The sequence below is a fragment of the Blennius ocellaris genome (genome assembly GCF_963422515.1).
Source record: "Blennius ocellaris genome assembly, chromosome: 24".
In the NCBI taxonomy this organism is placed as follows: Eukaryota; Metazoa; Chordata; class Actinopteri; order Blenniiformes; family Blenniidae; genus Blennius; species Blennius ocellaris.
This window is the reverse complement of record NC_137673.1, coordinates 9,322,922-9,347,863: the sequence shown is the minus strand read 5'-3', so window position 1 is coordinate 9,347,863 and position 24,942 is coordinate 9,322,922. Positions and strand designations below refer to the sequence as shown.

Sequence of the window (24,942 nt, the reverse complement as noted above, 5' to 3'; positions counted from 1 at the left end):
CCCTTTAAGGACACATTTAAATGCTTGTTTTTGTTGTAGTGCATTTTTCCCCTCACTTGAAATAGTGAAATCAAAAGGATAGGAGGATTTATTTATTTATTTTTTTTCCTTTTTTAAATATTTTATTCAAAAAAAGCCAAAACCTCAACTCCAGAATTTCAAACCATCTGTATCAATGTTCCTCTGGTGATCAACAGTCCCTTTTTTTTAATTTTTTTATTTGACCTCGACGATCCCCGGAGCCGCTCGCGAAACACGGGGGGTGAAACCCAATTGAGGTATATCAGAATCCAGAGTTCGAGGCGTTTTTCACTTCCTGCTTGAAAACGCCTGGTCCTAAATGAAAGGGTCGAACTCTGGAGCTTGCGAACGACCGCGTTTTTTTTTTTTTTTTAAATGGTTATTGCTCCGGGGAACACCACAACCTCTCGCTTTGGCGTCCAATTAATTTTTCCCCCGGAGGGGGCAGCTCGTCGTCGCTCGTCAGGTCAAAGTACATAAAAGAGGGAATCTTTGGGCCGGGGGGGGGGCTGCGTCCGGGCTTCACCGTCTAGAGGACATTCATACAGCACACACAATTTAAAAGGTTCATTCCAAAAAGCAAACAAAGGAAAAAAAAAAACCCAAAACATAAAAAGGGAGAAACGCCGACGTCGGCGTTTCTCCAACAGCATACAACGTTTGTCGCTACAGAATGGAGCTCGGCTATAAATAAGAACACTGGAACGACACATGGCTTGTCATTCAAACACACAAATACTGAATACAACATGTACAAGTAAAGCACATTTATCTTAAAATGTTCGCAAATCTCCTTTACTGTTTCAGGGCAATTTCTTTTCATTTATATAGATTTTTTTTTTTTCCCATGATGGGTGACGCACTGGGGCTCCATGGCTCAAATCCGAGGTGATAAATGGAGTTTTGAGTGAATCTCATCCTCGGTGAGAAACGTGTTAAAGTTTCCCGAAGCGGACAGTTGTAAAAAGCTTCACGCGGCTGAAGTGTGATTAATGAGACAAACTGACAAATCTTCAAACAATTCAAAATCTGTATTTCACTTTGATCAATCTCGACCTCCATAAACGTCTCTCAGTTGATTCTTTAAAAAAAACAAAAAAAAAACCCAAAATGAAGCCACGTCGGCTCACACAAAGGCAGCAGAAACGAAGGTTTGTACAAAGAACGTTTTCAACTCAAACCAAGACAAAGTTTCTGGTGTTGAATTTCGGTGTAGCGCACCCGGAGACCCGCCTTCCGTCCCCTCGGCGTCTCCGCCTCCCCGCATTCCGCGACATGGAAGCCCTAATTGAGTCCGTTTTGATCCAGATGGTTTGAAACTGAACGAAAAATACGTAAAAGACATAAAAAAAAATCAAAACAAAGGGGAAAAAAAAAATAAAATTGTAGAAATGCAGGCGGTTTAATCGTTCCAAAGTCCACCCGTCTGTTCTTGATACACTTCAATGACGTCTTCGTCCTCCATGCCGAGCTGGACACACACACACACACAACACAGAAATAAACGAGTGAGATGGGATGTATATATTTTGCCAGCAGAGCTTGATGTGGACAAATGGACGCACCTCTTTTGGGGTCTGGTTGTCTGAGATTCTCTGTCCTTCGAACAGGAACCTTAGCGTGCTGGCCGGGACGCCCTGGGGGCCAAACGCAAAAAAACACACACACACACACACGTTTTCCTCGTGTTTCCAAAGTCTCCGCAAAACCAAAACGTCCACGCTTTAGCGGCTGATGGGTGAAATACCTGTCTCTGGCTGTACGACTCTTTCAGCTTCTTTAGATGTGTCGTCATTTTCACCTTGAAGTGGATTTCACTGCTGTCCTGTGGGCAAATAAAGAGACGCGCTGATACATTTGAAACCCAATAGATGGATTGAGTGCCTTGCATACCAGCATCCTCCATTAGTGTGGGAATGTGTGTGTGATGAAGAATAATACTCTTATTAAAATTCCTTTTGTTCAAAGCTGCTGACGCAGCATCTGGCTATTTGTGTCTAATAAGGACAATAAAACAAAATCAATCATTAATAGACGGCGAAACTGTTGGGATGGGACCATACGGTCAAGGCCACAAGATAACGCGTGAAAAACATCTGATCCTTCAGATAATATCTACACACGTGAATTAATGGGACATCTTTCCTGGCAGGTAATAAGGCGTCATAAAAGGTCAGGAGTTGTTTTGGACTGTTTCTGTAACAGAACAAGTTCGTATAGGATTAAAAGACTTGACAGGATCCGGGTCCCAACAGTGAATAAGAGTGTGATTCAATGTGAGTAACAGTGTAAAACTGCTCAAACCATGTACATTATTTTTCTAAAGTGAAAATAATTTACACAGACATTTTAGTGAACCTGATTAACCAGTCACTTTCGGATTACTTGAAAATGCAGTATGTCAACACGACACACTGATGTGACCCATCCGGTAGCCACGTGCGTGTGTGTGTGTGTGTACACACCTGACCAATCACTTTCAACTTGATGTATTCTCCATCTTTCTTGTCTCCACCGTCTTGGCTGGAAGGTTTTGTCTCCTACGAAGGCAGATGTAAACAAAAACAAATCAACAGCAGAAAGCACCTGAACGCAACGCGACTAAAAAAGGCCTTAAAGCCTCAATTGGCTTTTATCTACCGTCTTAAATGAGTAATAACTTGAACATTTAGAGTGCATAATGCAGGTAGCTGATATTATTTTCCTGCAAGATCTCTATGGATTAAATTGAAACCTGAGATAAAAGCTGCAAGTTTTGGGCCTGGAGCTACGCGGGCTAACAACTAGCATATTAGATAACCACACGGAGAAGTGATCACAAAAAAACATCAACTTGTATTTTTAACCGAGCCGTACTGCAGTCAAACAACGGAGACTCGTCAGAACTCGCATCTTACCGTATCTGACATGTTTATGTTCCGTGTGTTGTGGTGAAAAGGAGCAGTAAAAGATGTTCGCGTTAGCGCTCTGTCCGCTCCAGCTTGTTGTGAGAATTCAACATCAAGCGGAAGTGACGTCAAACTCGAAAGTCGCGAAGGGTTATTTTTTTGTTGTTGTTTTTTTTAATAATCGCAAATAATCACAAGTACTCACAAATACCCCAGTTTAGAAATTAAAAAACAAATGACTTAAATATAATTCTTCTAGGATTATAACGCTGCTCAAGTTTCTATTTGTTTCCAAGACCAAGATAAGTCAGTGAATATAGGATTGTTTATGAAGATATGTAGTTTAACAAAATGCAACACAAATTTGAATTTAATGTATTGCCGGGTTTCGGAAATGTCTTTTTGTTGGTCGCTTTTAGAGAGGTTGTGGGGTTCAGACTTGTCAAGCTAATTAAGAGAGTCATATTTCCGGTTTGTTTCTGTGGAAATAAAATGATAAAATCTCGTTCGCTTTATCAAGGAACTATAAAGCATTTATTTTGTCCCAACATCACTTCCGGTAAAGTTGCCTTCATGGCTGGGAACTTGACGAGGCGGTTGTGTCAACAGCGAGCGAAGCTACCGTTAACCGGGCTGTAAAGTAGCTCAAAATGGAACCTGTCGACTGATTTAAGGTTCCCAAACCCACCGCGGAGACACGGATACATCTCATCGGGCTGCGAGCGGCCTCCAGCCCCATCCAGCGGTCTCCTCCGGCTCTCGGTCCGGCCTCCTCGTCGTGGCCCAGCAGGACTCGAGTGAAGTTGGGAGCGGGCTGCCAAAGTTCTGCTTCCCCCTGCGGCTCTCCGCGGGGCCCGGGGCTCCTGTCACCGGCCCTGTGGATGAGCGACTAAAGAGGGAGCTCGAACCAACCTCCAGGTGCGATGTTGACGAGAAATCTGCCCGGATTAAAGCCTCCCTGCAGGAGAACCGTGATGCTGCGGAGCTGTTAGCATTAGCTTAGCTTGACAACTTCCCTGGCCTGACAGCTAGCTCCCAGCGTTAGCCACTTAGCTTCTCTGATCACGTCTATTTGTTTGCTATAACTCAATTTTTCATCTACTAATATCCACGAAAAAACCCCTATATGGTTGTCTACTGTCGATGTCAGCCTTATTGGCAACAGTTGTTAGCTTGACGGGGCTATGCTTCTCACATTAGCAATGTAAAGGTAATTACACACCTAAAGAGAACATCATGATGGATATCTCTCTATTTAATGGACGTTAAAGATGCTTCACACTTGGGAATCCATGAATATGAACGTGTTTGTGTGTCTACATACACATGTATGGATACATTCCTACAGATGCATAGTGTCACATGATTAAATGGAACGAGCAATACACACCCTAAAACAGCAGGTTATAAAGATAAGACACTCTTACAAAGTGAAATACATTCATATATATATATAAAACATCAATGAATGCATTTAGGTTTAAATGATCTGCGAAAATAGGATTATTAATGTACACAGCGTGGCTGAAAACGTGGATTATATGTTTTTTTGGTTTGATTGACAAGTATTTCATTGTTCCTGGAAAGTGTGGTCCAGGTTCATGACATGTCGTCTTCTCATTTTAGGACTGTGTTGTCCACTCTCTTATGAAGACTGATATCGGGAATGTTTAGTTGGCCATGACTCTAATTGTACCTTGTTGTCCTTTATTTTTTTTAAGGAATAGAAATACTTATCCTCCATATTGATGTTGTTATACTCGGACACACTTTATTACCTGTGTTGAGGAAACGCTGGGGATTATATTTGTTTATATGTACTCCCGGCTTTGTCAATTGATTTGCTTCGTAATATCTGAAATAGTTTCCTTCTTATCCCGGCAGTAAATCTTGATCTGCTAAAATAAAAATAAAAACAACAACGTGACATTCATTGTATTTTGTAACCCGCACTCAGCAACTTTAGCCTCTTAAAGGTCCTGACTGATAACGACGTGACGTGTTAAGATTTCTGTTGTCTTTTTTTTTTTTCTTGCTGCTGCTGCAGGAGAAAGGAATCCCTTTGATGGGAGAATCCTCTTTCCTGGCCTCCTGGGTCAATCGCAGTGCCATGATGATGGGTACGTATGTGTGCGTGTTCAGAGTGTGTTGCCGATGGGCACTGAGCCAACCTCTTTTTTTTTTCAAAACTACCCCTCACCCCTCATCCAACAATGGTTCTTTGACATCTTTGCCTCACAATGATCCCTTGTGTTGTCTGCTTAAGGGAACAGTGATCACATCTCCACTGTCGAGGCTTTAGAAAACTTGCAATATGGGCGAAGGAATTGTAAAGTATGTTATATTTCGTTTGACTTTCAACACTCTGACGTCCGTCTCTCCAGATGAGCAGGAGGCTCTGAACTCCATCATGCAGGATCTGGCCGAACTGCACCGCTCCAGCCGTCCTGCCATGCTCCTGTCGGACCTGGGCAAACCCAAAGCCTCCTCTCCCAAGAATCAGGCGAGCACTCGGGAGCTTCTGACTCTCAGGTTTTTTTTGTTTGTTTTGTTACTCGACGAGATCTTGAGAGGTTGTTCTTTCTCCCTCCCGACAGAATGACGTGCGAGTGAAGTTCGAGTTCAAAGGGGAGAAGAGGTGAGGAGACGGCGTTCAATCAAGCGGCCCCGCTTCGTCCACTTCCAAAACCTCTCTTCTTCTCTTGCAGGATCTTGCAGTTCCCTCGGCCTGTCAAGCTGGAGGACCTGAGGTCCAAAGCGAAAGTGGCTTTCGGTCAGACGATGGACCTTCACTACACCAACAACGAGGTACCGAGCGCCGACGCTTTAGATCAGGGGGGCCCACACTTTTTCAGCCTGCGAGCTACTTAATAAACGACCAAATCAAAGTGATGTACCCACTACAAAAATGCAAAACATATATTTATTTTCAAATATATTGAGGATTCTTGATATGTATATATGATCGACTGGCAGACGAGACAAACGCACTTCGAAAATGACATCGTGAAAAAAAAGTCCACCTCCCATTCCTCGTGAAAGTGACACGTCTTCGTCTTCTCACTTGGTCCGGCTCCCCCACTCATTTTTTGGGGGGGGCTTCAAATTTGTGGTAACTCGCTGACTAACTTGTTAGCTTCGCCACACTTAGCGTCGTTGTTTGCGCGTGTAGGGTGACCTGAAGGTCAGAAAAATTCAGCCGTCATCTGACGCTGCGTTCGATTGTACTCGTAATTCGGTAAATTAGTTTCATTACACCAGCGTCTATTTTTCGTTTCTAATGTCATGCGATCTACTATTACGACCTTTGCGATCGACTGGTAGATCGCCATCGACGTATTGAGCACCCCTGCTTTAGATCCATCGTCCGTTTAAAAAAAAAAATAAAAAAATACTGAATAATTCTTTTGTTTGCCTTCCAGTTGGTGATTCCTCTGACCACCCAGGACGACCTGGACAAAGCCGTGGAGCTGCTGGACCGCAGCGTTCACATGAAGAGCCTGAAGATCCTCCTGGTGCTCCACATCTCCTCTCAGGTCTGCACGCGTCGCGTCTGAATCCGCCTCCCGCCGTCCGGCAGGTTCTAAATACTCCCTGTTTTTTGTTTGTTTTTTTGTTTCTCCAGAACTCGTCGTCCAACATGGAGCTGCTGCCGTCCCACGAGGAGCTGGACAACACGGGCTTCAGGGTGGCGGACAAGAAGAGCATGCTAGCGTTGATAGGTGAAGAGTCCTTCCCGAATCGTTTGCGTCTTCCCAGAATAGATGTATTAAAATGTATAACTCCTTCCCCCTCCGTCAGGCTCCCATTCAACCGACCGCAGCTCTCCTCCCCCAGGATACATTCCCGACGCCCTCCAGCAGGTGGCGAGAAACGGCTCCTTCACCAGCATCAACAGCGAGGGGGAGTTCATCCCCGAGAGCATGGACCAGGTACCGGAGCTTCACTGGCGCCCGGCGCAGGTTTCGCAATCGTGTTTGAGCGTCTTTGTGTTTCTTCAGATGTTGGACCCGTTGTCCATGAGCAGCCCGGAGAACTCTGCGTCGGGAAGCTGTCCCTCTTTAGACAGCCCGCTGGACAGGTCAGGAGGACACCCCCCCCCCCCCCAACACACATCAATCGGTGGGCCCGTTTCTAACATGTTGTTGTTCTGCAGCGACTACCCCAAGTCCAGGATGCCCCGGGCGCAGAGCTACCCAGACAACCATCAGGACTTTCCAGGTAGCTGCTGGAAGAGCCCCCCCCGTCGTCGTCCAGGAGACGAGCGCTTCTCTCATGCTCAAGTGTTTCCTCCACAGAGTACGACATTCCTGTTTTCGAGAAGTCGGGGAAAGGCGGGACGTATCCCCGCCGGTACGGCATTCCCTTCGGCCAGGACTATAGTGATGGTGAGTCGCCCCTCCCCCAATCCCACCCTCCCCCCACAATCTGATCCCTGCTGATGGAAACGTGACGCTCTGCGTTTTTTTTCCAAGCAGGGAGGAAGACGTTCCCCCGCGCCCGGAGGACGCAGGTCCACGGCTTCCGCTCGCCCGTCAGCTTCAGCCCCACGGAGCAGTCGCCGAGCACCAGCAGCGGCAGCAGCGTCTTCACCCCGGACCTGGAGGAAGCCCCCGGGCCGGGGCGCCGGCCGCGGCGGGGCAGCGACATCGAGCCCAACCCGAGCGCCCCCACCCTCTCCGTCATGGACATCAGTCCGCCCAGCCGCTGTGAGTCCTCCCGCCGCCACCAGGCCGCCGCCGCCGCCTCGTCTTCCAGTGCCGTCACCGTTCTCCGTCTCTTCCAGCGCCGCGCGCTCCGACAAACTGGCGCCTGGGCAAGCTGCTGGGTCAGGGGGCGTTCGGACGCGTCTTCCTGTGCTACGACGCCGACACGGGACGGGAACTGGCCGTGAAGCAGGTCCAGTTTGACCCCGAGAGCCCCGAAACCAGCAAGGTGGGTGGGAAGTGATGTCACTGCATCACGCGGCATGTCAGACGACGGGGAGTTGGAAAACTGACCATTTTGGCGTTGGTCCAAAACTGACAACAAAATGCATTTCTGACCTTTTTGCAACCCCGACCTTTGACCCAACTGTTCTACAAATCTACGCAACATTTCCTCTGATGAATTTTGATTTCTTTGGCGACGGCCTCAGGAGGTGAGCGCCCTCGAGTGTGAAATCCAGCTCCTCAAGAACCTGTGCCACGAGCGCATCGTCCAGTACTACGGCTGCCTGCGGGACTCCATGGAGCGCACGCTCTCCATCTTCATGGAGTACATGCCCGGGGTGAGTGTCGGGCGCGACGACGTCCCGCCGCCCTCGAAGACGCTTTCCTTTAACGCTCCCCCCACCCCCCCTCAGGGCTCCATCAAGGACCAGCTCAAGTCGTACGGCGCGCTGACGGAAAACGTGACGCGCCGCTACACCCGGCAGATCCTGGAGGGAGTTTCCTACCTGCACAGCAACATGATTGTCCACCGAGACATCAAAGGTGAGTTGGACTTCAAAGCTTCGCGGCGCGTCTTTGAAAAGGTAAAATGGCCGCTGACGGACTTGCCGTTGCGTCCCCCCCCCCCGCAGGGGCGAACATCCTCCGCGACTCTGTGGGCAACGTGAAGCTGGGCGACTTCGGGGCGAGCCGGCGGCTGCAGACCATCTGCCTCTCGGGGACGGGGATGAAGTCGGTGACCGGCACCCCCTACTGGATGAGCCCGGAAGTGATCAGCGGCGAGGGCTACGGCAGGAAGGCCGACATCTGGTGAGGGCGCTCGGCCTCGCCGCCTCCTCTCTCTGGGGCTCGGCGGCGGGACGCCACGCTTAACCGTCCTCCTCTCTCTCTCTCTCTCTCTGTCTCTCTCTCTCAGGAGCGTCGGCTGCACCGTCGTGGAGATGCTGACTCAGCGGCCGCCGTGGGCGGAGTTCGAGGCCATGGCGGCCATCTTCAAGATCGCGACGCAGCCCACCAACCCGGTCCTCCCCCCCCACGTGTCGGACCACTGCCGAGACTTTCTCAAACGGATTTTCGTGGAGACCAAGCAGCGGCCGTCCGCCGACGAGCTGCTGAGGCACATCTTTGTACATTAACCCGCCGGAGCGCCGCCGGTCAGATACGGCCTTACCTGGCGGCGGGGGGGGGGGGCCGTCGACGTTTGTACTCCAGTTTTTAATGTTATTTTTCTCCGCAAGATGCACCTTAATTTGTCAAACGGAGGGCGTGGAGCCCGTCCTCCTGAAGAAAACAAACAAAAACAAAACTTTTTTTTTTTTTTTTTTTTTTTTTAATGTTTGTACGGTTTTTTTTCCTCGAAATGCGAGAGAGCGTCAGTGTTGTGGACCTACAGGAGCCGGTGCCTGACTCTGGACCCCCCCCCCACCCCTCGGTCTCGCTGACCCGACCCCAAGAATGTAAGTCTTTCTGCCAAAACCCGTTGCGACGCTGGCGACCTTGGGCCCGCTGCTACAGAGAGAACAAACACTCCCCCCTCCGGAAAGTCGTCCCCCCCCCCCCCCCCCCCCCCCCGCAGTCTGACATAATGTGGAGTCACTCCTCCTCCTCCTCCTCCATCTTCGTTCTTTGCCGTGTTGCCTTTTCAGTTTCTGTCGGCGCGAGTCTCGACTTTCTTTTTGCCTCCCGGATTTAAAACGAAAACAAAACAAACTGCCTTTCGCACCGTTTAGCCCGAACGTCCGTTTTCTGCCTTTTCTCACTCGGATCTCAGCTCGGCTCATCCGCTGTTCACCAAAAAGTTACTGTGCCAACGTCAAAACTGGAGATTTAGGGTTGTTTTTTTTGTTTTTTTTGTTCCCCCCTCCCTCAGATTTCCTCTTCTGCTTCTCCAAGCTGCTTTTTAAATCCCAGCAGAATCTGGAATGAGCACGTTTTAAACAAAAATCAACCTGGACCTTGAGCCGTCTGGAAAATTGTGACGGAATGAAAACGGGCGCACAATGAAATGATATTCATTTCATCGTCACAATGGGGGGGGGGGGAGTCGGTGCTTTGAGCGTGAAATAATGTGAAGAGAAGCAGGAGCGGGAACGTCTGAGGAAACTCCACGTGTCATTTCACCAACAGGTACTTAAAAATCGTCTGCTGCAGTCGGAGCGTCGCTGTTTGGTATCGGCGTGCTCTCGTCTTTTTTATTTTCATTTTTTTTTTAATCCAACATCGCACTCCAATAAGCCAGGTCTCCCAGCCTGTGCTTTTTTTTTTTTTTTTTTTTCCTTCTTCTTCTCCCCCCTCTCTCGGTACCGCAGTCGAATCATCGAACGTGATCTTGTCACTTTATCCGAACCTCAAAACGCTCCCATCTATGCACACGCTGCCATCATTTCACCGCCTTTTACAACGTTTCAGTCGGGGGGGAGGGGGGGGAAGCCGACACGCCCGACCGGCCTGCTCCGTCCACACTGGTTGTGGAACGCTTTTTATGGCGGCGACGCGCGGGAAACGACGAGATCTAGTGGAAAAACGATGCCATTATGCACTATCCATCATTCACTGACGGTTCCTCGCTCCTGCAGCGAGCTTTTCTTTGCACATTTTAAGGATTTCTCTTCTTTTTTTTTTTTTTTTTTATAGTGTGAATGTGAACAGGTGTGTGTGTGTGTGCGTGTGCGCAGTGCCGATGTAAAACTCCTCATGAATGTAACGTCTCATCTCGACCGTCGGGTGCTCTCGCTCACCACAGTGGATTAAAACCAGTATTCGTCAGCCCGCGAAAGACGCTCCCGCCGTTTCACTTCTCAGTGTCTGAAGCCACTGCTGCCACGCTTCGTGTGAATGTCCGCGTGCGTAGATTTGCATTCGCTGCAGATTTTTGCGCGCCCAAAATGCCTCGAGCATTCTGACTGTCGGGGGTGAGATCCTAAAAATAATCATAAAAAAAAAAAAAAAAAATCATGTACAAATGTATAAAATTAAATTGTACCTTTTTTTTTTTTTTTTTTTTAATCTAAAAAAAAGGAAAGTACGCTTATATCCCACCTGTTTGGTCTCTGTGTTGTCAAAGAAGCCATGTTTATAATTCTAATTGGTTTGTGACCAATGCGCCTGTTTATATCAGATCTGTATATCAGTGGTACGCATAATTTTTTTAATATATATTTTTTATTTTACTTTTTTTTTTAAAGAGAAAATGGGAGATTTTATGCATGGTTGGGTCCTGAGAGACGCAGCGGTGCCATTGAATGGTTGCTGTTTTTTTTGACAAAAGATGCTGGACTTATTGCAACAGCTCTGTGTTCATAATTACAATTATGACAATGAAAACAATAAAAAGATATTTATTTCACATTGTTGAATTTCATTCCTTTGTATTCATGTTGTGTCGGTGTGACAGCGAGTAAGAGTCAAATATATAGTACTATATATTTGAATTCAATATACTATAATACAGGCTCTGACTACTGTTTATTTTTCATTTGCTTGCTGTCATTTAAAACCAGCTTCTTTTAAATATTTGCTCATATGAGCCATTCTAATTTTTAAGGAAAAGCTGGCGACAAAGGGTTCCGGGACTGCGCCGGAAGCAAGGGGGGGGGTATTTTAGTGTAACACCGCGGATGAAAATGGGAGAAACATAGTCGCTGCTGTTGTTTTTTAATGTCTGGAGACGCAGCAGGCTGATCATGGACACACGGAGGAGGAAACTGCTGCGTCTCGTCGCCTGTGCCGCCGCGCTGCTTTTAGAAAACACTTCCGGAAAGCGGAAACGTCACCGACGCGTGTGGAGGAAGAACCGACCGCTGGACCTGACGGTGAGGAGGGGACTGCCGTCAAGTGAGCCGGCACTCAATTTTAACTGCGCTTTTATTAACGCCTTTACGGTAAAACACAGGACAGCGTACGGCCGCAATGCTGGAAGGGAGTGACAGAAAGACAGATGTTCTGATTTCAAAATGCAATTAAACGGAATCCTTCATAGGTTTCCACCCAATTTCACTTCAGTGCAACACTAGGCATACTCCTTTATTACTACAAGAAATATGAAAGAATATTACTGTAGAAATTTGGAGAAAAGTACTCTTAAACTTGGATCTGTTGATCGAAAATGATGGTCTCGTCTATTTTCAAATTGCAATAAAATGGAATCCTTCATAGGTTTATGCCTGATTCCACTTCAGGGCAGTACTAGACATACTCCTTTACTACTACAAGCAGTATCAAAGAATATTACTGTAGGAATTTGGAGAAAAGTACTCTTAAACGTGGAGCAAATCAACGAAAATAATGGTCTATCGCCTGTTTTCAAAGTGCAATTAAATGGAATCCTTCATAGGTTTATGCCTAATTTCACCTCAAAGCAATACTAGACATACTCCTTTATTGGTTCAAGTAATATCAAAGAATATTACTGTAGGAATTTGAAGTAAAGTACTCTTAAACTTGGATCTGTTGATCGAAAACGATGGTCTATCGCCTGTTTTCAAATTGCAATAAAATGGAATCCTTCATAGGTTTATGCCTGATTCAACTTCAGGGCAGTACGAGACATACTCATTTACTACTACAAGCAGTATCAAAGAATATTACTGTAGGAATTTGGAGAAAAGTACTTTTAAACTTGGAGCAAATTAACGAAGGCAAGACCATTATTTTCGACCAACAGATTCAAGTTTAACATTACTTTTCTCCAAATGTCTACAGTAATATTCCTTCATATTTCTTGCAGTAACAAAGGAGTATGTGTAGTATTGCTTTGAGGTGAAATTAGGCATACATCTATGAAGGATTCTGTTTTATTGCAATTTGAAAACAGGCGAGACCATTATTTCTGACCAACAGATTCAAGTAAGTTTAAGAGTACTTTTCTCCAAATTTATACAGTAATATTCTTTCATATTTCTTGTAGTAACAAAGGGGTATGCCTAGTGTTGCACTGAAGTGAAATTGGGTGTAAACCTATGAAGGATTCCGTTTTATTGCATTTTGAAATCAGACCATCTGTCTTTCTGTCACTTCCTTCCAGCATTGCGGCCGTACGCTGACCTGTGTTTTACCGTAAAGGCGTTAATAAAAGCGCAGTTAAAATTGAGTGCCGGCTCACTTGACGGCAGTGGCTCGCTGGGGTGAATAAACCACAGCAACGGGGGTTATTTCGTCCTATAATGTTTAATTCTATCTTGTATCATTTACCTGTACGTTATATATATATATATATATATATATATATATATATATATATATATATATATATATATATATATATATATATATATATATATATATATATATATATATATATATATACAGAAGATAAGGCAGGCAGTTACAGTGTAGTACGGTGGCCTAGAAGGGCCAATAGCAAAAAGCCACAACACAAATGTGGGATTTTGCGATTGTGTTGTCTTTATGCGGTTACCTTGTTGCTTTTTTTTCTGTTGCATTGTGCCATAAACCCTTCTGAGCCACCATAAGTTCATACTTTGTACCATTTGGAGTTTTTGTGACGTACTAAACTTTTCCATAACAAAGTCTTTGCTCGAAACGTTAAACCTTCTTCCAAAAAAATGTCAAACGCCATCACATTCCTATGCACAATGGAAGACTGTTCTCCGTTCCCCGTTTATTGCAATCGTCCCGGTTGTTGGCAGACGCACGAGTGAAGTTGTAACGGCAAAGGGATTTCTGCTCGGCAGGCCTTCGACAGCCGAAACAACTTCTTACGGTTCGTGAAGATGACGTCTGAGGACTTCGACCTCCTGCTGGAGCGACTTGGCCCTCGGCTCGCCAGGCAGGACACCCAGTTCCGGAAGGCTATCCCGCCCAGAGACAGGCTGTCCTTGACGCTGAGGTTTCTGGCGACAGGTAAAAGGACTCGGAGACGGGAGAGAATGCCACAGGAGGCAGGGAACGTCACGGCGGGGTTTCTCGGTTGTTCTTGTTTTCTGACAGGGGAATCCCTTCAGTCTCTCAGCTGCGCGTACAGATTGGGGAACAGCACCACCTCCAACATCGTCAAGGAGACGTGCACGGCGATACACCAGCTGCTCGGGGGAGAGTTCCTTCAGGTGGTGGGATTACGTCAACGAGATATTTGGAGTTTACTGGACGTTCTATGCATTAACACGGTGTCCTCTCCAGAGGCCGGACTCCGCGGCAGCTTGGCGCCGCGTTGCCGACGGCTTCCTGCAGAAGTGTGGGTTCCCGCATTGCGTGGGAGCCGTGGACGCCAAGCGCATCTCCCTCCATCCGCAGGGAAGCGACGACAAGCGCTCGGTGCTGCTGACGGCCGCCGTGGACGCGCATTGCAGGTTCCTGTCGGTGAGCGTCACGCCGCAGACTGGAGACTCGGACGCGTTTGCCTTCGAAGAGTCCGACTTGGGCAGAGCGCTGGATCGGGGTTCGCTGCGACTTCCTGCCCCCGAACCGCTGCCCGCCTCGGACCGCGCGTCCCCGTACGTGTTTGTCGGCGACGGGGCGTTTCCTCTGCGCTCTGACCTCATGGTTCCGTTCCCCGGCGAGGACGCCGGCGGGCGGCGGGCGGCCTTCAACCGGCGGCTGTCCGGAGCGCGGCGGGCGGCCGAGAACGCCCTGGGGATCCTGACCAGCAGGTGGCGGGTTTTCCACACCAGCATCCCGCTGCAGGCCGAGAAGGTGGAGCGGGTCGTCCTGGCAACCGCGTGCCTCCACAACTTCCTGTGCGGGCGGCGCTCCGAGGCCTACCTGCCGGACGGCGAGACGGACTCCTGGAGGAGCGACGGACTTGGGATCATGAAGTCGGTCCGCAGGGAGCCGGCGGGAGGCGGCGGCGGCGAGGGAGAGGACGTACGGAACGCCATGACGGACTACTGCCAGCCTCCGAGCGGCTTGACGTGATGGAGGACGAAGGGGAGGAAGAAAAAAAAAAAGACACCCCTTTTATGACAAGTTCCTGTAGTACGACGCTGGATTTTCTCTATTCAATACAACTTTATTTGTATAGCATCAACTACTACACAGTTTAGAGCGGAGGGGAGATATGAGTCTGTTTGACATAATAGAATAAATAAATTAAAGGATTTATCAAGTTGTTGGTTTTTTTTAGGGTTTTTTTTCTCGAATGTCTTTGTCCATTGAAAATCAAAAGTAAATTGAGGAAACATTAACACATCAGTCGACCTTCAACTCAGATCAGAGCGAGCAAAACAACCACAACAAGACCGTGCACTCAGTAGAGCGCATACCTTCGCCAAAGGTTTATCACCGTGGAAACCAACGGATTACAAGGTTATTTGACCCACCGCACCACTCCATCATTTGTCATGGTGCTTTGAATTGCTTTCATGTTCTCGCTGTGTGACACTCATGTACACACATTTTGCAGTTTCTGAGTAACGTGTGACCGCCAACCGCCAGGGTGATGATGTCACTGCATCATGATCATATCAGAGGATGGGGGATTTGGAAACTGAAAACATTACGGCGTTGGTTTGCTATCATTCAGAGTCGAAGGTAAAAATAAATACACGTGGACAAAAACATAACCTGTTGGAAAAGTTAAAAAGTGGGAAAATATCCGTGAGGCTTAATATTTAGACAAATAAATAATAAATCATTAGATTATATCAGCTTTTATTTAAATGTGTAATTCCTGTGTAAAACACTTTTTTTTATTACGTTATGGTATAGTTGATTGACTGGCGTCAGTCCCCAGGGCGGCCAGCAGGGGGCGCGCACGGCGAGGCGTCCGCTGTGCAACGCCACATCTCCGGTCCAGTATAAGACTGCCGTCAGTATGAGACTGCCGTCAAGTGAGCCGGCACTCGAGGGGAGTGACGCTCCTCCTCAGTTGCAGCCTCTCATCACCGAGCTGCTCTCATGGTGTTCCGGGTAGCTGCTCGGTTCCCTCCGCGGCCTCCCGGGGCCGGGGTGTCCCGCAGACCCGGGTCCGGGGCCGCGAGGAGGAACCTGAACGTCCGGGCCACCGACTGCGGGAAGCTGAAGAGCATTGATGACCTCCCGGGACCCAGCGCGTGCACGACCCTGTACTGGCTGTTTGGTAAAGGCTACGCAGACAAGAGTCACCTGATGCAGGTAAAAGGTACCAGTTATTTACAATTATTAACCTCTTATGGCCTCAATTTGTTTACTTTTTTTTTTTTTTTTTTTAATGGGGGTGTTTTTTGTTGTTGTTTTGTTTTCTCCAAGTCGTTGCTCGATGAAGTTGAGTGTTAATTGGAGAGAAGAGATATATATATTTGTGAGGTGCAAATTTCAACTATGAAGATTTATTTTAGCGACGGAATATTCCTAAATGTTTGGATTAAGCGCTGTAAAATTTGATTGAAAATCACTTTATTTTGGTATAATGGGTGTCTTGGTAAGCATTTTATTATGTTATCCGCTCTGTGACACTTGGAAATACGAAACATGTGAATCATTTCAATTTCCGATAAAACATCTCAAAAATTCTTAAAAATATATACATGCAATGTGTCATACAACATTATAATTGGAATTCTATTGTAAATAAAACACAATCCATCCATTGCAACATTTAAAAAACTGTGCAAGCATAGTAAAGGTAAGTAAAGTAGGGCAGGACATTCCTAGCAGTGTAAAGAAACACAATCATTGCCAAAAAAACATGAGCTGTAGCCAATAATGATAATAATAATAATAGGAAACTATTATTATTATTATCATTATTGGCTACAGCACAGTAAACTTAATGTGCCATATTTTTGTATTAAAAAAAACACGTTTTTTTAACGTGTTGAAATTCTTTCGAGGAATCCACTTGTGGCCCGGCGAGCATGGAAGGCCACCGTTTAGTTTTTTTTTCTTTTTTCTGGGAACTGATTGGATGATGCAATGTGCCACGGAGATGTAATCTAAAGTGTCTTTTGGGGCAACTTTTTTTTTTTTTTTTTTGAGCGTTGGATTCAGGATCCGGATGATTCTTTGCATTGTGTGAGTATGTTGTCAATTGAAAGGGGGGAATTGAAGAAACTGATGGAAAAAATTAGAAAACTAATCAAAAAAATGAAGAAGAAAGGGATTTAAAAAGAAAATGTTAAAGCGACTCAAAGCCAAGGTGCCTAATGGGGTTAAAGAAAACCCTCTAACAATGGCTACAAACGGCAAAAATGTAATAAAATACATCAAAATTGTACCTGTGACACTTCCTGAAGGAACACGGGAGCAAAACCCGCCTCGTTTCTCAGTCCAGCGACGAGCCAGAGGCGACACTCGTGTGTCGATACTTCTGGATTTTAAATCCGCGGCGGTGGTTTCGCAGGGCCTACAGAAGAAACTTTATGGCCCCATCTGGCGCTCCAGTTTCGGCCCCTTCGACTTGGTGAACGTGGCCAGTCCAGAACTCCTCGCTCAGCTGGTGCGACAGGAGGGCCGCTACCCGGTCCGAGCCAAGCTGCCGCACTGGAGGGATTACAGGGACCTGAGGGGCCAGGCGTACGGGCTGCATGTCAAGTGAGTGGAACAAGTCGTGGGTCAATGCCAGTGGCGGGGGAAGGGGGGAGGGGGTGGGGAACCGCTTCCTCCGTCTTTTTTTGCTGACGCCCAGAAACGGTTTGGTCTCCGTCTTTGACAGCGAAGGGCCGGAGTGGCACCAGATCCGCAGCGTCCTGAACCCCAAGCTGCTGAAGGTGAAGGAGGCGTCGGCGTACGCGCCGGTCATCCACCAGGTGGTCGCGGATCTCCTCGGCCGGGTCGAGCTCCTGCGACGCCGCAGTCCGGACGGCGTCACCGTTTCCGATCTGTCTCCCGAACTCTACAAGTTTGGCTTCGAAGGTGAGGGCGGCGGCGGCGGTGGTGCCCCCGGCGCTTGACGCCGCGCGCTCACCCGGGCGTTCTCGCCCCCCCCTCGCCATTGCAGGCATCTCCGCCATCCTGTTCGAGACCAGGCTGGGCTGCCTGCAGGAGGACATACCGCGCGATACGCTGCGCTTCATTTCCGCCGTGAGCGACATGCTGACGCTGTCCGAGATCGTGGTGCTCTTCCCCCGCTGGACCCGCGGCGTCCTCCCCTTCTGGAAGCGCTTTGTCCAGGCATGGGACGACATCTACGACACTGGTATGGGATTTACATTTTTTTTTTACAAAAAGCAGCGGCAAACGGGAGAATTCACGCCACAGTTTGGTCACAAGTTGGTTTTTTTTTAAATTGCAGCAAAGACGCTCATCGACCAACGGTTGGCCGAAATAGAAAGCTGGGTACGTGACGGCGAGCCGGCGGAGGGCATGTTCCTGACCGACCTGCTGTTGTCTGAGCGGCTGAGCAGGTCCGAGCTCTACGTCAGCGTCGCCGAGCTGCTTCTCGGAGGAGTCGACACGGTGAGGGGGCGTCACGGTTTGAGCTTAAGCTTCTTCGTGAGGCCTAAAAGTAAAACATTCACCCATCAGACCACCTCAATACTTGCAATGTGTCACTAATTCAGTTTTAATGATGGGAGGAGAATCTACTCTCTTCTTCGTGTAACAAGACACCGCCACTTTGGTCATAAACCAAACGGGTGGAGTGTCAAAACAACAGATGGAGGGAGGGGAGCGCTACTGCAGTAGAGAACAGCGTCGTCGGCATAGATGGAAAGCTGCGCGTGTGAAATGTTAGGATGACCCAGGTGGTTGGTAAAAGTGTACCCAGGACAGGGCCTTGGGGGATGCCTGATGTGACATTTCCCCAAGTAGAGACACTATTGTATATACATACATATGTATATAATGGCGACTGGCGGATAGAGGGCGCAATTTAAGTCACCACTCGGAATGAGGACGAGCCCGACCTGTGAACTGTACAGTGCACTCGTTTCCATTATTGTCAACGTTACCGTGCCCCTTACATTTTTAACTCTTCTACTATTATTAAAAGGACCTTTTCGGTGCGGAACAAAAACACATCCTTTCACATGTTATACTGTGTATATTGGACGTTGGTGGTAGTTGAACTGGTTGAACCAATCCTTTTTGTGTGTTTAAAAAAAAAAAAAAAAAGCATTTTTAATAATACAGTTTTTCCCCCCAATTCAAAAAAAATAATGCATTTGGGATTTTTTTTTGCCCTTTTTTTTGTAAAGACCCGAGTCTCTGAGTCGCTGTGTGGAACGCTAGTCAGAAACATGTTAATACATGAGGATTTTTCTCAGTATTTGAGGTGAACCATCAGCGTGAAACTTGCTCTGGCCTTTATTTCCTCGTTTCCACTGCGAATTTTCTTGTGTTTGACTGGTGCTCTTCTATAAATAACTGTGAGCACACAGGACATGCCAGAGCAAACACAAAAATCCTGAGATGACCCCCCATGCCCAAGTAGGTGAAAGAGTTATAATCGGTTAAGACTAAAAAAAAAAAAAAAAGAGTTTCAAACATATTTTGGTGTCATTTGGGATTGGTTGTACCTCTTTTTTTCATTTTAAATGAGTATTTTCAGTCAAAAAAAAAAAGTATTAAAGTGCGTTTTGATGAGAAAACGTTATTAAATAAACTCCACGCAGGCCAAGCCAGGTAAGTAAGTCAGACTGGCACAGCATGTATAAAGAAAATGCAGCAGACTCGGAGCCCGTCGGAGCGGCCGGGCTGCATTCCTGGCAGAGGTTGGAACTTGTTGCCTTCGGAGGCGTAATTATCGGCGTCCTTTCTTATTTATTTATTTTCCGTTTGCAGCGGGCCGTTTCGGTTGCACAGGCAGCGACGATGGTATCAATATTGCGGCGAACAAAGGGACACGCTTCGTAAAGGCCAGGAATGCAGTTCCGCCGGTCGGCACTCGTTTGTCCTCGGAAGAAACGGGAGGTCCAAAAAGTGAAAAGCGCCGTCGTTTTCCGTCCCGCAGACATCCAACACTCTGTCCTGGGCGTTGTACCACCTGGCGCGGGACGGCAGGGTCCAGGAGCGGCTGCACGGCGAGGTGAGCTCCACGTGTCCCGGCCGGCGGGAGCCCACCACGGCCGACCTGAGCAGGATGCCGTATCTGAAGGCCGTCATCAAGGAGACGTTGCGGTGAGCCGGGCCACCGCCGCCACATTCCTCCGCCCGTTACTTTGTACGCGGCGCACGATCACCGCGCGGTGTGGCACAGTACCGCGCGGTGTGGCACAGTACCGCGCGGTGTGGCACAGTACCGCGCGGTGGAGCACAGTCCACAAGGCCAAGAAAGTGTCTGTTTCAGGACGACCCCCGAACTTTTCCGCTTAAAGATGCCGTCTCACTTGAATTTGTCTGCGATGTCCACATCCCCACTCACTCGCTGTGTCATGTCTTCATGCTTTATAGTAAAAAATAAATGCAAATACCGCACGATATTGGATCTATGACAGTTTCCAGGTAAAAGTTTTTTTACATTTTTTTTTTACTTTTTACAAACTTATTGATCCTCCCCACAAAAACGACAAACTAAAACATTGGGGGGTCGTGGTCACAATGGTGACAATCTGTTTTTTTTTCTCATATGAAATGGAAATTCAAATATAAGGTTGGAAAAAATACCTTTAGAACTTATTATACTTTATTATAGTCTGTGATTTTTATCTTATTTTTATTTTAGTCCTATTTTATTTTATCTGACTTATTATTACTTCTACTGTAAATACTTTTGGCCCTTAGAGTTCTTGATAGTCATTGTATATAAGATACTTCTATTCTTATCTAGCTGTTTGCACATTTCTTGTCTTTCCTACTCATGAGTCCTTAAGAGCAGAATGTAACAAGTACATTTCTCCTTTGTGAGATCAATAAAGGCTTATCTTATCTTATCTTATCTTCCCCTACATATTTTTTTCATTTTTAAAGTATATATCCATTGTTCCAACCTGAGAGTTTCAGTCAGAATTTGTTCAAGCGTATGATTTTTGAAGTGTGAAGTATAAAAATGAAAACTGACAGATTCTGATCTAAAAACACCAGATCGGCAAAAATGACATTTAAAACCGCCCTTGGTCAGAATTTGACGCCCGCCATTAATGCATCTGTGGAGGACACATGACGCAACGCCTTTCACAATAAAACGATGAGTCCAACTTATGTGACATGATACTTTAGACACGTAAACTCAAAAATATTTCCAGATGACAAATTGTTTTAATCCCGAATACGACATCCAGATGACTGAGGGTTTTTTTTGGGCAAATATAATAATATCTGACTTCCTTTTAATATGTATATTTCACAATAGACTGGCAAATTCTTGCAGTTTCAAAAGAAGGAAAGACTTTGACATTTGTCCGTATCTGCAGTTTAATATGTGATGTTTGACTTGTTCGGCTCTCCAGAGGTCAGATTAGGTTGATGTGGCCCCTCAGCTGAAATGAGTTTGACGCCCCTGGTTGACACCTTTATTAATGATAACTTCTGCCCCCCCCCTCTGTAGCTTGTACCCTGTCGTACCCGGAAACGGACGCTTGGTTTCCGAAGGCGAGGTGATCCTGGACGACTATCACTTCCCGAAAGAGGTACGACACTCGCGACCCGACAGCCTCGGTGATCCTCGTTAACCCCCCCTCGTTCTCCAGACTCAGTTCCACCTGTGCCACTACGCCATCTGCCACGACGAGGCGGAGTTCGCGAACCCGGAGGACTTCGAGCCGGAGCGGTGGCTCCGCGACCCGGCGCCCGGCTCCCGTCTGCCGCACCACCCGCACAGCTTCATCCCATTCGGCGTGGGCGTGCGGGCCTGCGTGGGCAAGAGGGTGGCGGAGCTGGAGATGTACTTCGCCCTGTCCAGGGTGAGCGAGAGAGGGAGGCGCTGAACGCCGACGCGTCCGAAGGGGAGCGTCGGCGTTCACCGAGTTCTCGCTTTGTCGCGCAGCTCGTGCAGCATTACGAGGTCCAGCCGGAGGACGGCGCGCCGACGGTGGAGCCCAAAACCCGAACGCTGCTCATCCCCGGAGCGCCCATCAACCTGCGCTTCCTGAGCAGAGCCTGATGGTGGCGGCGGTGGCGCGGCCCGTCTCACCTCTCGCCTTTAAACCGACACGGTTCTGTATGAGATGGTATCGTTCTATACTCACTCCTTGTCCAGCTCTACATTTAAAAGGTCAATTTAAATGAGTAGAATTACACGTATATGAACTTGTTCTTTAATATTATTGATCAGAGTCGGGGGGGGGGGGGGAAATAAGTCCATCCATCCATCCATCCATTGGCTACCGCTTTATCCGGGGCCGGGTCGCGGAGGCAGCAGTCCAAGCAGAGTTGCCCAGACTTCCCTCGCCCCAGACACTTCCTCCAGCTCTTCCGGTGGCACCCCAAGGTGTTCCCAGGCCATAGAGAGACATAGTCCCTCCAGCGTGTCCTGGGTCTGCCCCGAGGCCTCCTACCGGAGGGACATGCCCAGAACACCTCCCTCGGGAGGCGTCCGGGGGGGCATCCGAAATAGATGCCCGAGCCACCTCAGCTGGCTCCTCTCGATGTGGAGGAGCAGCGGCTCTACTCCGAGCTCCTCCCTGGTGACGGAGCTCCTCCCCCTATCTCTAAGGGTGCCTGAGCTCCTCACCCTATCTCTAAGGGTGACTGAGCTCCTCACCCTATCTCTAAGGGTGCCTGAGCTCCTCACCCTATCTCTAAGGGTGACTGAGCTCCTCACCCTATCTCTAAGGGTACGCCCAGCCACCCTACGGAGGAAGCTCATTTCAGCCGCTTGTATCCGGGATCTCGTTCTTTCGGTCATGACCCATACTTTATGACCATAGGTGAGGGTAGGAATGAAGATCGACCGGTAAATCGAGAGCTTCGCTTTTTGGCTCAGCTCCTTCTTCACCACGACCTCACGCTCCATCTTTCCCCCACTCGTGAACAAGACCCCGAGATACTTGAACTCCTCCACTTGGGACAAGGGCACTCCACCGACCTGGAGGGGGCAAGCCACCTTTTTCCAGTCGAGAACCATGGCCTCGGATTTAGAGGTGCTGATCTTCATCCCAGCTGCGAACCGCGTCAGTGCACGCTGAAGGTCCAGGTTTGATGGGGCCAACAGAACCACATCATCCGCAAATAGCAGAGATGAGATCCTGTGGTCCCCAAACTGGACCCCCTCTGGCCCCCGGCTGTGCCTAGAAATTCTGTCCATATAATTGATGAACAGAACCGGTGATAAAGGACACCTTTAATAAGTGTTGATTGTAATTCTGAGATGTTTTTTTTGCCAATAGAATGTATATTTAAATCTGAAACAAATATTTTAGAGAATTTAATAAAATGAGGAAGAACTTCAGTATTTTATTATACAAATCAACCAAATATATTGATATTCTTTTAACGGTGAAGAGACTTATCCGCCGAGAGCAGGTTTAAATGGTTAAAGTGGTTTTCACAAGTTTTCGAAGAGCAAAGATAATGATGTATATAGTTTTATAGCTATTGGGCAGCGGTTGGAACTCTTCCCGATATCCAGGGGTGTCCACTAGGGGGTGCCCTCTCAGCCCGCTCCTCGGTGGAACCGTGAGCTGAAACTATTCCGACTGCCTTCCGGGATTCAGCACAGAATTGCCTTGTATTGCGGACAATTTTATCCTCGTCTTGGCAATCAGTTTCAGCAATTCTGGCTTTACTTACTTACTTGGGATTACCGGCGTCCTCAGACCTCGGAGATCTCCCAATATTTAATTTTGGCCCCATCTGTAAATAAATAAAGACATTTGGAGCGCTGGCAGGACCTGCCCCCCCCCCCCCCCGTCTCTGTTTGGCACGACTTGGAGACTTTTTTTTTTTTTTTTTCGTGCACGTCACCCTCATGGAGCTTCGTCGCACCTAAGCCCCCCCCCCAAAAAAAACCCCCAATCAGTCCTGAATTAAAGCACACTGTTATTATTTACAGTCACGTAGGGATGAGTCGTGATACAGCGAAGTGCCTCAGAAGGAGAAATGGGAAGTCCGTTCTTCTGCAGATCTCGACGGGACGTTCTGACCGTTCATTCCAGGATAAGGTTGTTCCGCTATCAGCCTGACGTAGGACGGCAGAGCAAAAGAGATAGAACCCAGCTACTCCAGATAACCACACACACACACACACACACACACACAGCTTTCATGACGCACGCTGATTACAGATACCAATAAAAGTTTTGTTTTTTTATCCTTTTTATTTTTACTTCATCTATTTATAATCTATTTTCATTAATCTAGATTGGTTTTTTTTAACCCACCCTCTATCTTAAAATTATTATTATTAGTTATTTTGTTACTACTTTTCTTGTTAAGTAGACTATATTTCACATTTCTACCTTTTTAATTGTATAACTTGATGTCAAATGGGTTGTGGGCCTTTGTATCTGAGTGCATAATAACAATAAAATGTGATTAAAAAAAAAAAAAAAGTGTACTTTGCCCTGTGTGTTTGACCGTTACTTCCTTAGCAATTAAATAGATTTTATGTGCTTTTTAGGTATTTTCTATCTGTGCAGAGGGATGTTGTGTTGTCACATGAACTACAAACATGTGAAATGTGATCTTTGCGATACTGATGTAAATGCAAGTGAAAAACTAAACAGACACAATGGACAGATGACCTAAATGTATACGAATCAATACATCTGCATTTAAAGATCAATAGTTAACCGCGTACGCCGGCTGTGGAAAAGGTATCTAAAGCCATTTTTGTCTGCTGTTTAAGGTAGGGCCTTTAGGATCCGTAGGACTCAACATATCTGACCTTTGGTTTGTGTTTTCATGTGTTGATTAATAAAACTTGTAAAAACAAAACAAAAAAGCTCCTAATTCTGATGTATGTGTGGAATAACGGCAGAGATCAGGCTATAATACTGTTGAATGAATATTGGGGAGTGAAACTGACAAGCTGTATAGGATTTATGGAGATATTAACCCTCTACCAGGCAACAAACCACATTTTTGACACACTTTCAATCTTTTTTGCCTTTATATTGTGACTGATAAACCCTTTTTAGGTTGTATTTCTTTTTTTAAACAAAGATTGTTGTATTTCAAGAAGAAAAAACAGTTTTCTTTCCTTCTTTGTCATCGTTTCGCTCAGGCGGCAAACCTCACCTTAAAGCCTCTATATGTAATATTTTCCCTTCTACAATAAAAAGCCATGCTTTTTAAAATAGGGTGTTGGAATAAAGAATAGTAACTGGATCATAGGTCTTGGAAAGACG

The 24,942-nt window shown here is 47.0% G+C and overlaps 4 protein-coding genes across 4 annotated transcripts; 3 read left to right on the top strand and 1 right to left on the bottom strand.

Annotated features, from left to right (window-relative positions):
- Positions 1-57: 57 nt before the first annotated feature.
- On the bottom strand, positions 58-3,025 carry sumo1 (small ubiquitin like modifier 1). The gene is made up of 5 exons (XM_080519845.1): positions 2,919-3,025; positions 2,487-2,561; positions 1,769-1,846; positions 1,587-1,658; positions 58-1,492 (listed from the first exon to the last, which is right to left on the bottom strand). The coding sequence occupies exons 1-5, from the start codon at positions 2,928-2,930 to the stop codon at positions 1,424-1,426; spliced, it is 306 nt and encodes a 101-aa protein (XP_080375971.1). The 5' UTR covers positions 2,931-3,025; the 3' UTR covers positions 58-1,423.
- A 1,934-nt stretch (positions 3,026-4,959) lies between these two features.
- On the top strand, positions 4,960-9,335 carry map3k2 (mitogen-activated protein kinase kinase kinase 2). The gene is made up of 16 exons (XM_080519846.1): positions 4,960-5,029; positions 5,294-5,412; positions 5,507-5,547; positions 5,618-5,717; positions 6,332-6,445; positions 6,535-6,631; positions 6,711-6,841; positions 6,911-6,990; positions 7,066-7,130; positions 7,208-7,297; positions 7,388-7,618; positions 7,696-7,844; positions 8,047-8,178; positions 8,254-8,383; positions 8,473-8,650; positions 8,757-9,335. The coding sequence occupies exons 1-16, from the start codon at positions 4,975-4,977 to the stop codon at positions 8,974-8,976; spliced, it is 1,932 nt and encodes a 643-aa protein (XP_080375972.1). The 5' UTR covers positions 4,960-4,974; the 3' UTR covers positions 8,977-9,335.
- A 2,140-nt stretch (positions 9,336-11,475) lies between these two features.
- On the top strand, positions 11,476-14,713 carry LOC308147527 (uncharacterized protein; the record flags this gene model as incomplete). Its single annotated transcript, XM_080519740.1, has 3 exons — positions 11,476-11,652; positions 13,534-13,905; positions 13,979-14,713. Exons 1-3 carry the CDS (start codon positions 11,524-11,526, stop codon positions 14,711-14,713), a joined length of 1,236 nt encoding a protein of 411 aa, XP_080375866.1. The 5' UTR covers positions 11,476-11,523.
- Positions 14,714-15,648: 935 nt separating this feature from the next.
- cyp27a2 (cytochrome P450 family 27 subfamily A member 2) lies at positions 15,649-24,493 on the top strand. Its single transcript, XM_080519838.1, has 9 exons — positions 15,649-15,910; positions 17,118-17,308; positions 17,430-17,629; positions 17,715-17,912; positions 18,009-18,172; positions 19,668-19,834; positions 21,201-21,282; positions 21,343-21,555; positions 21,639-24,493. The coding sequence occupies exons 1-9, from the start codon at positions 15,695-15,697 to the stop codon at positions 21,753-21,755; spliced, it is 1,548 nt and encodes a 515-aa protein (XP_080375964.1). The 5' UTR covers positions 15,649-15,694; the 3' UTR covers positions 21,756-24,493.
- The last annotated feature ends 449 nt before the right edge of the window (positions 24,494-24,942 follow it).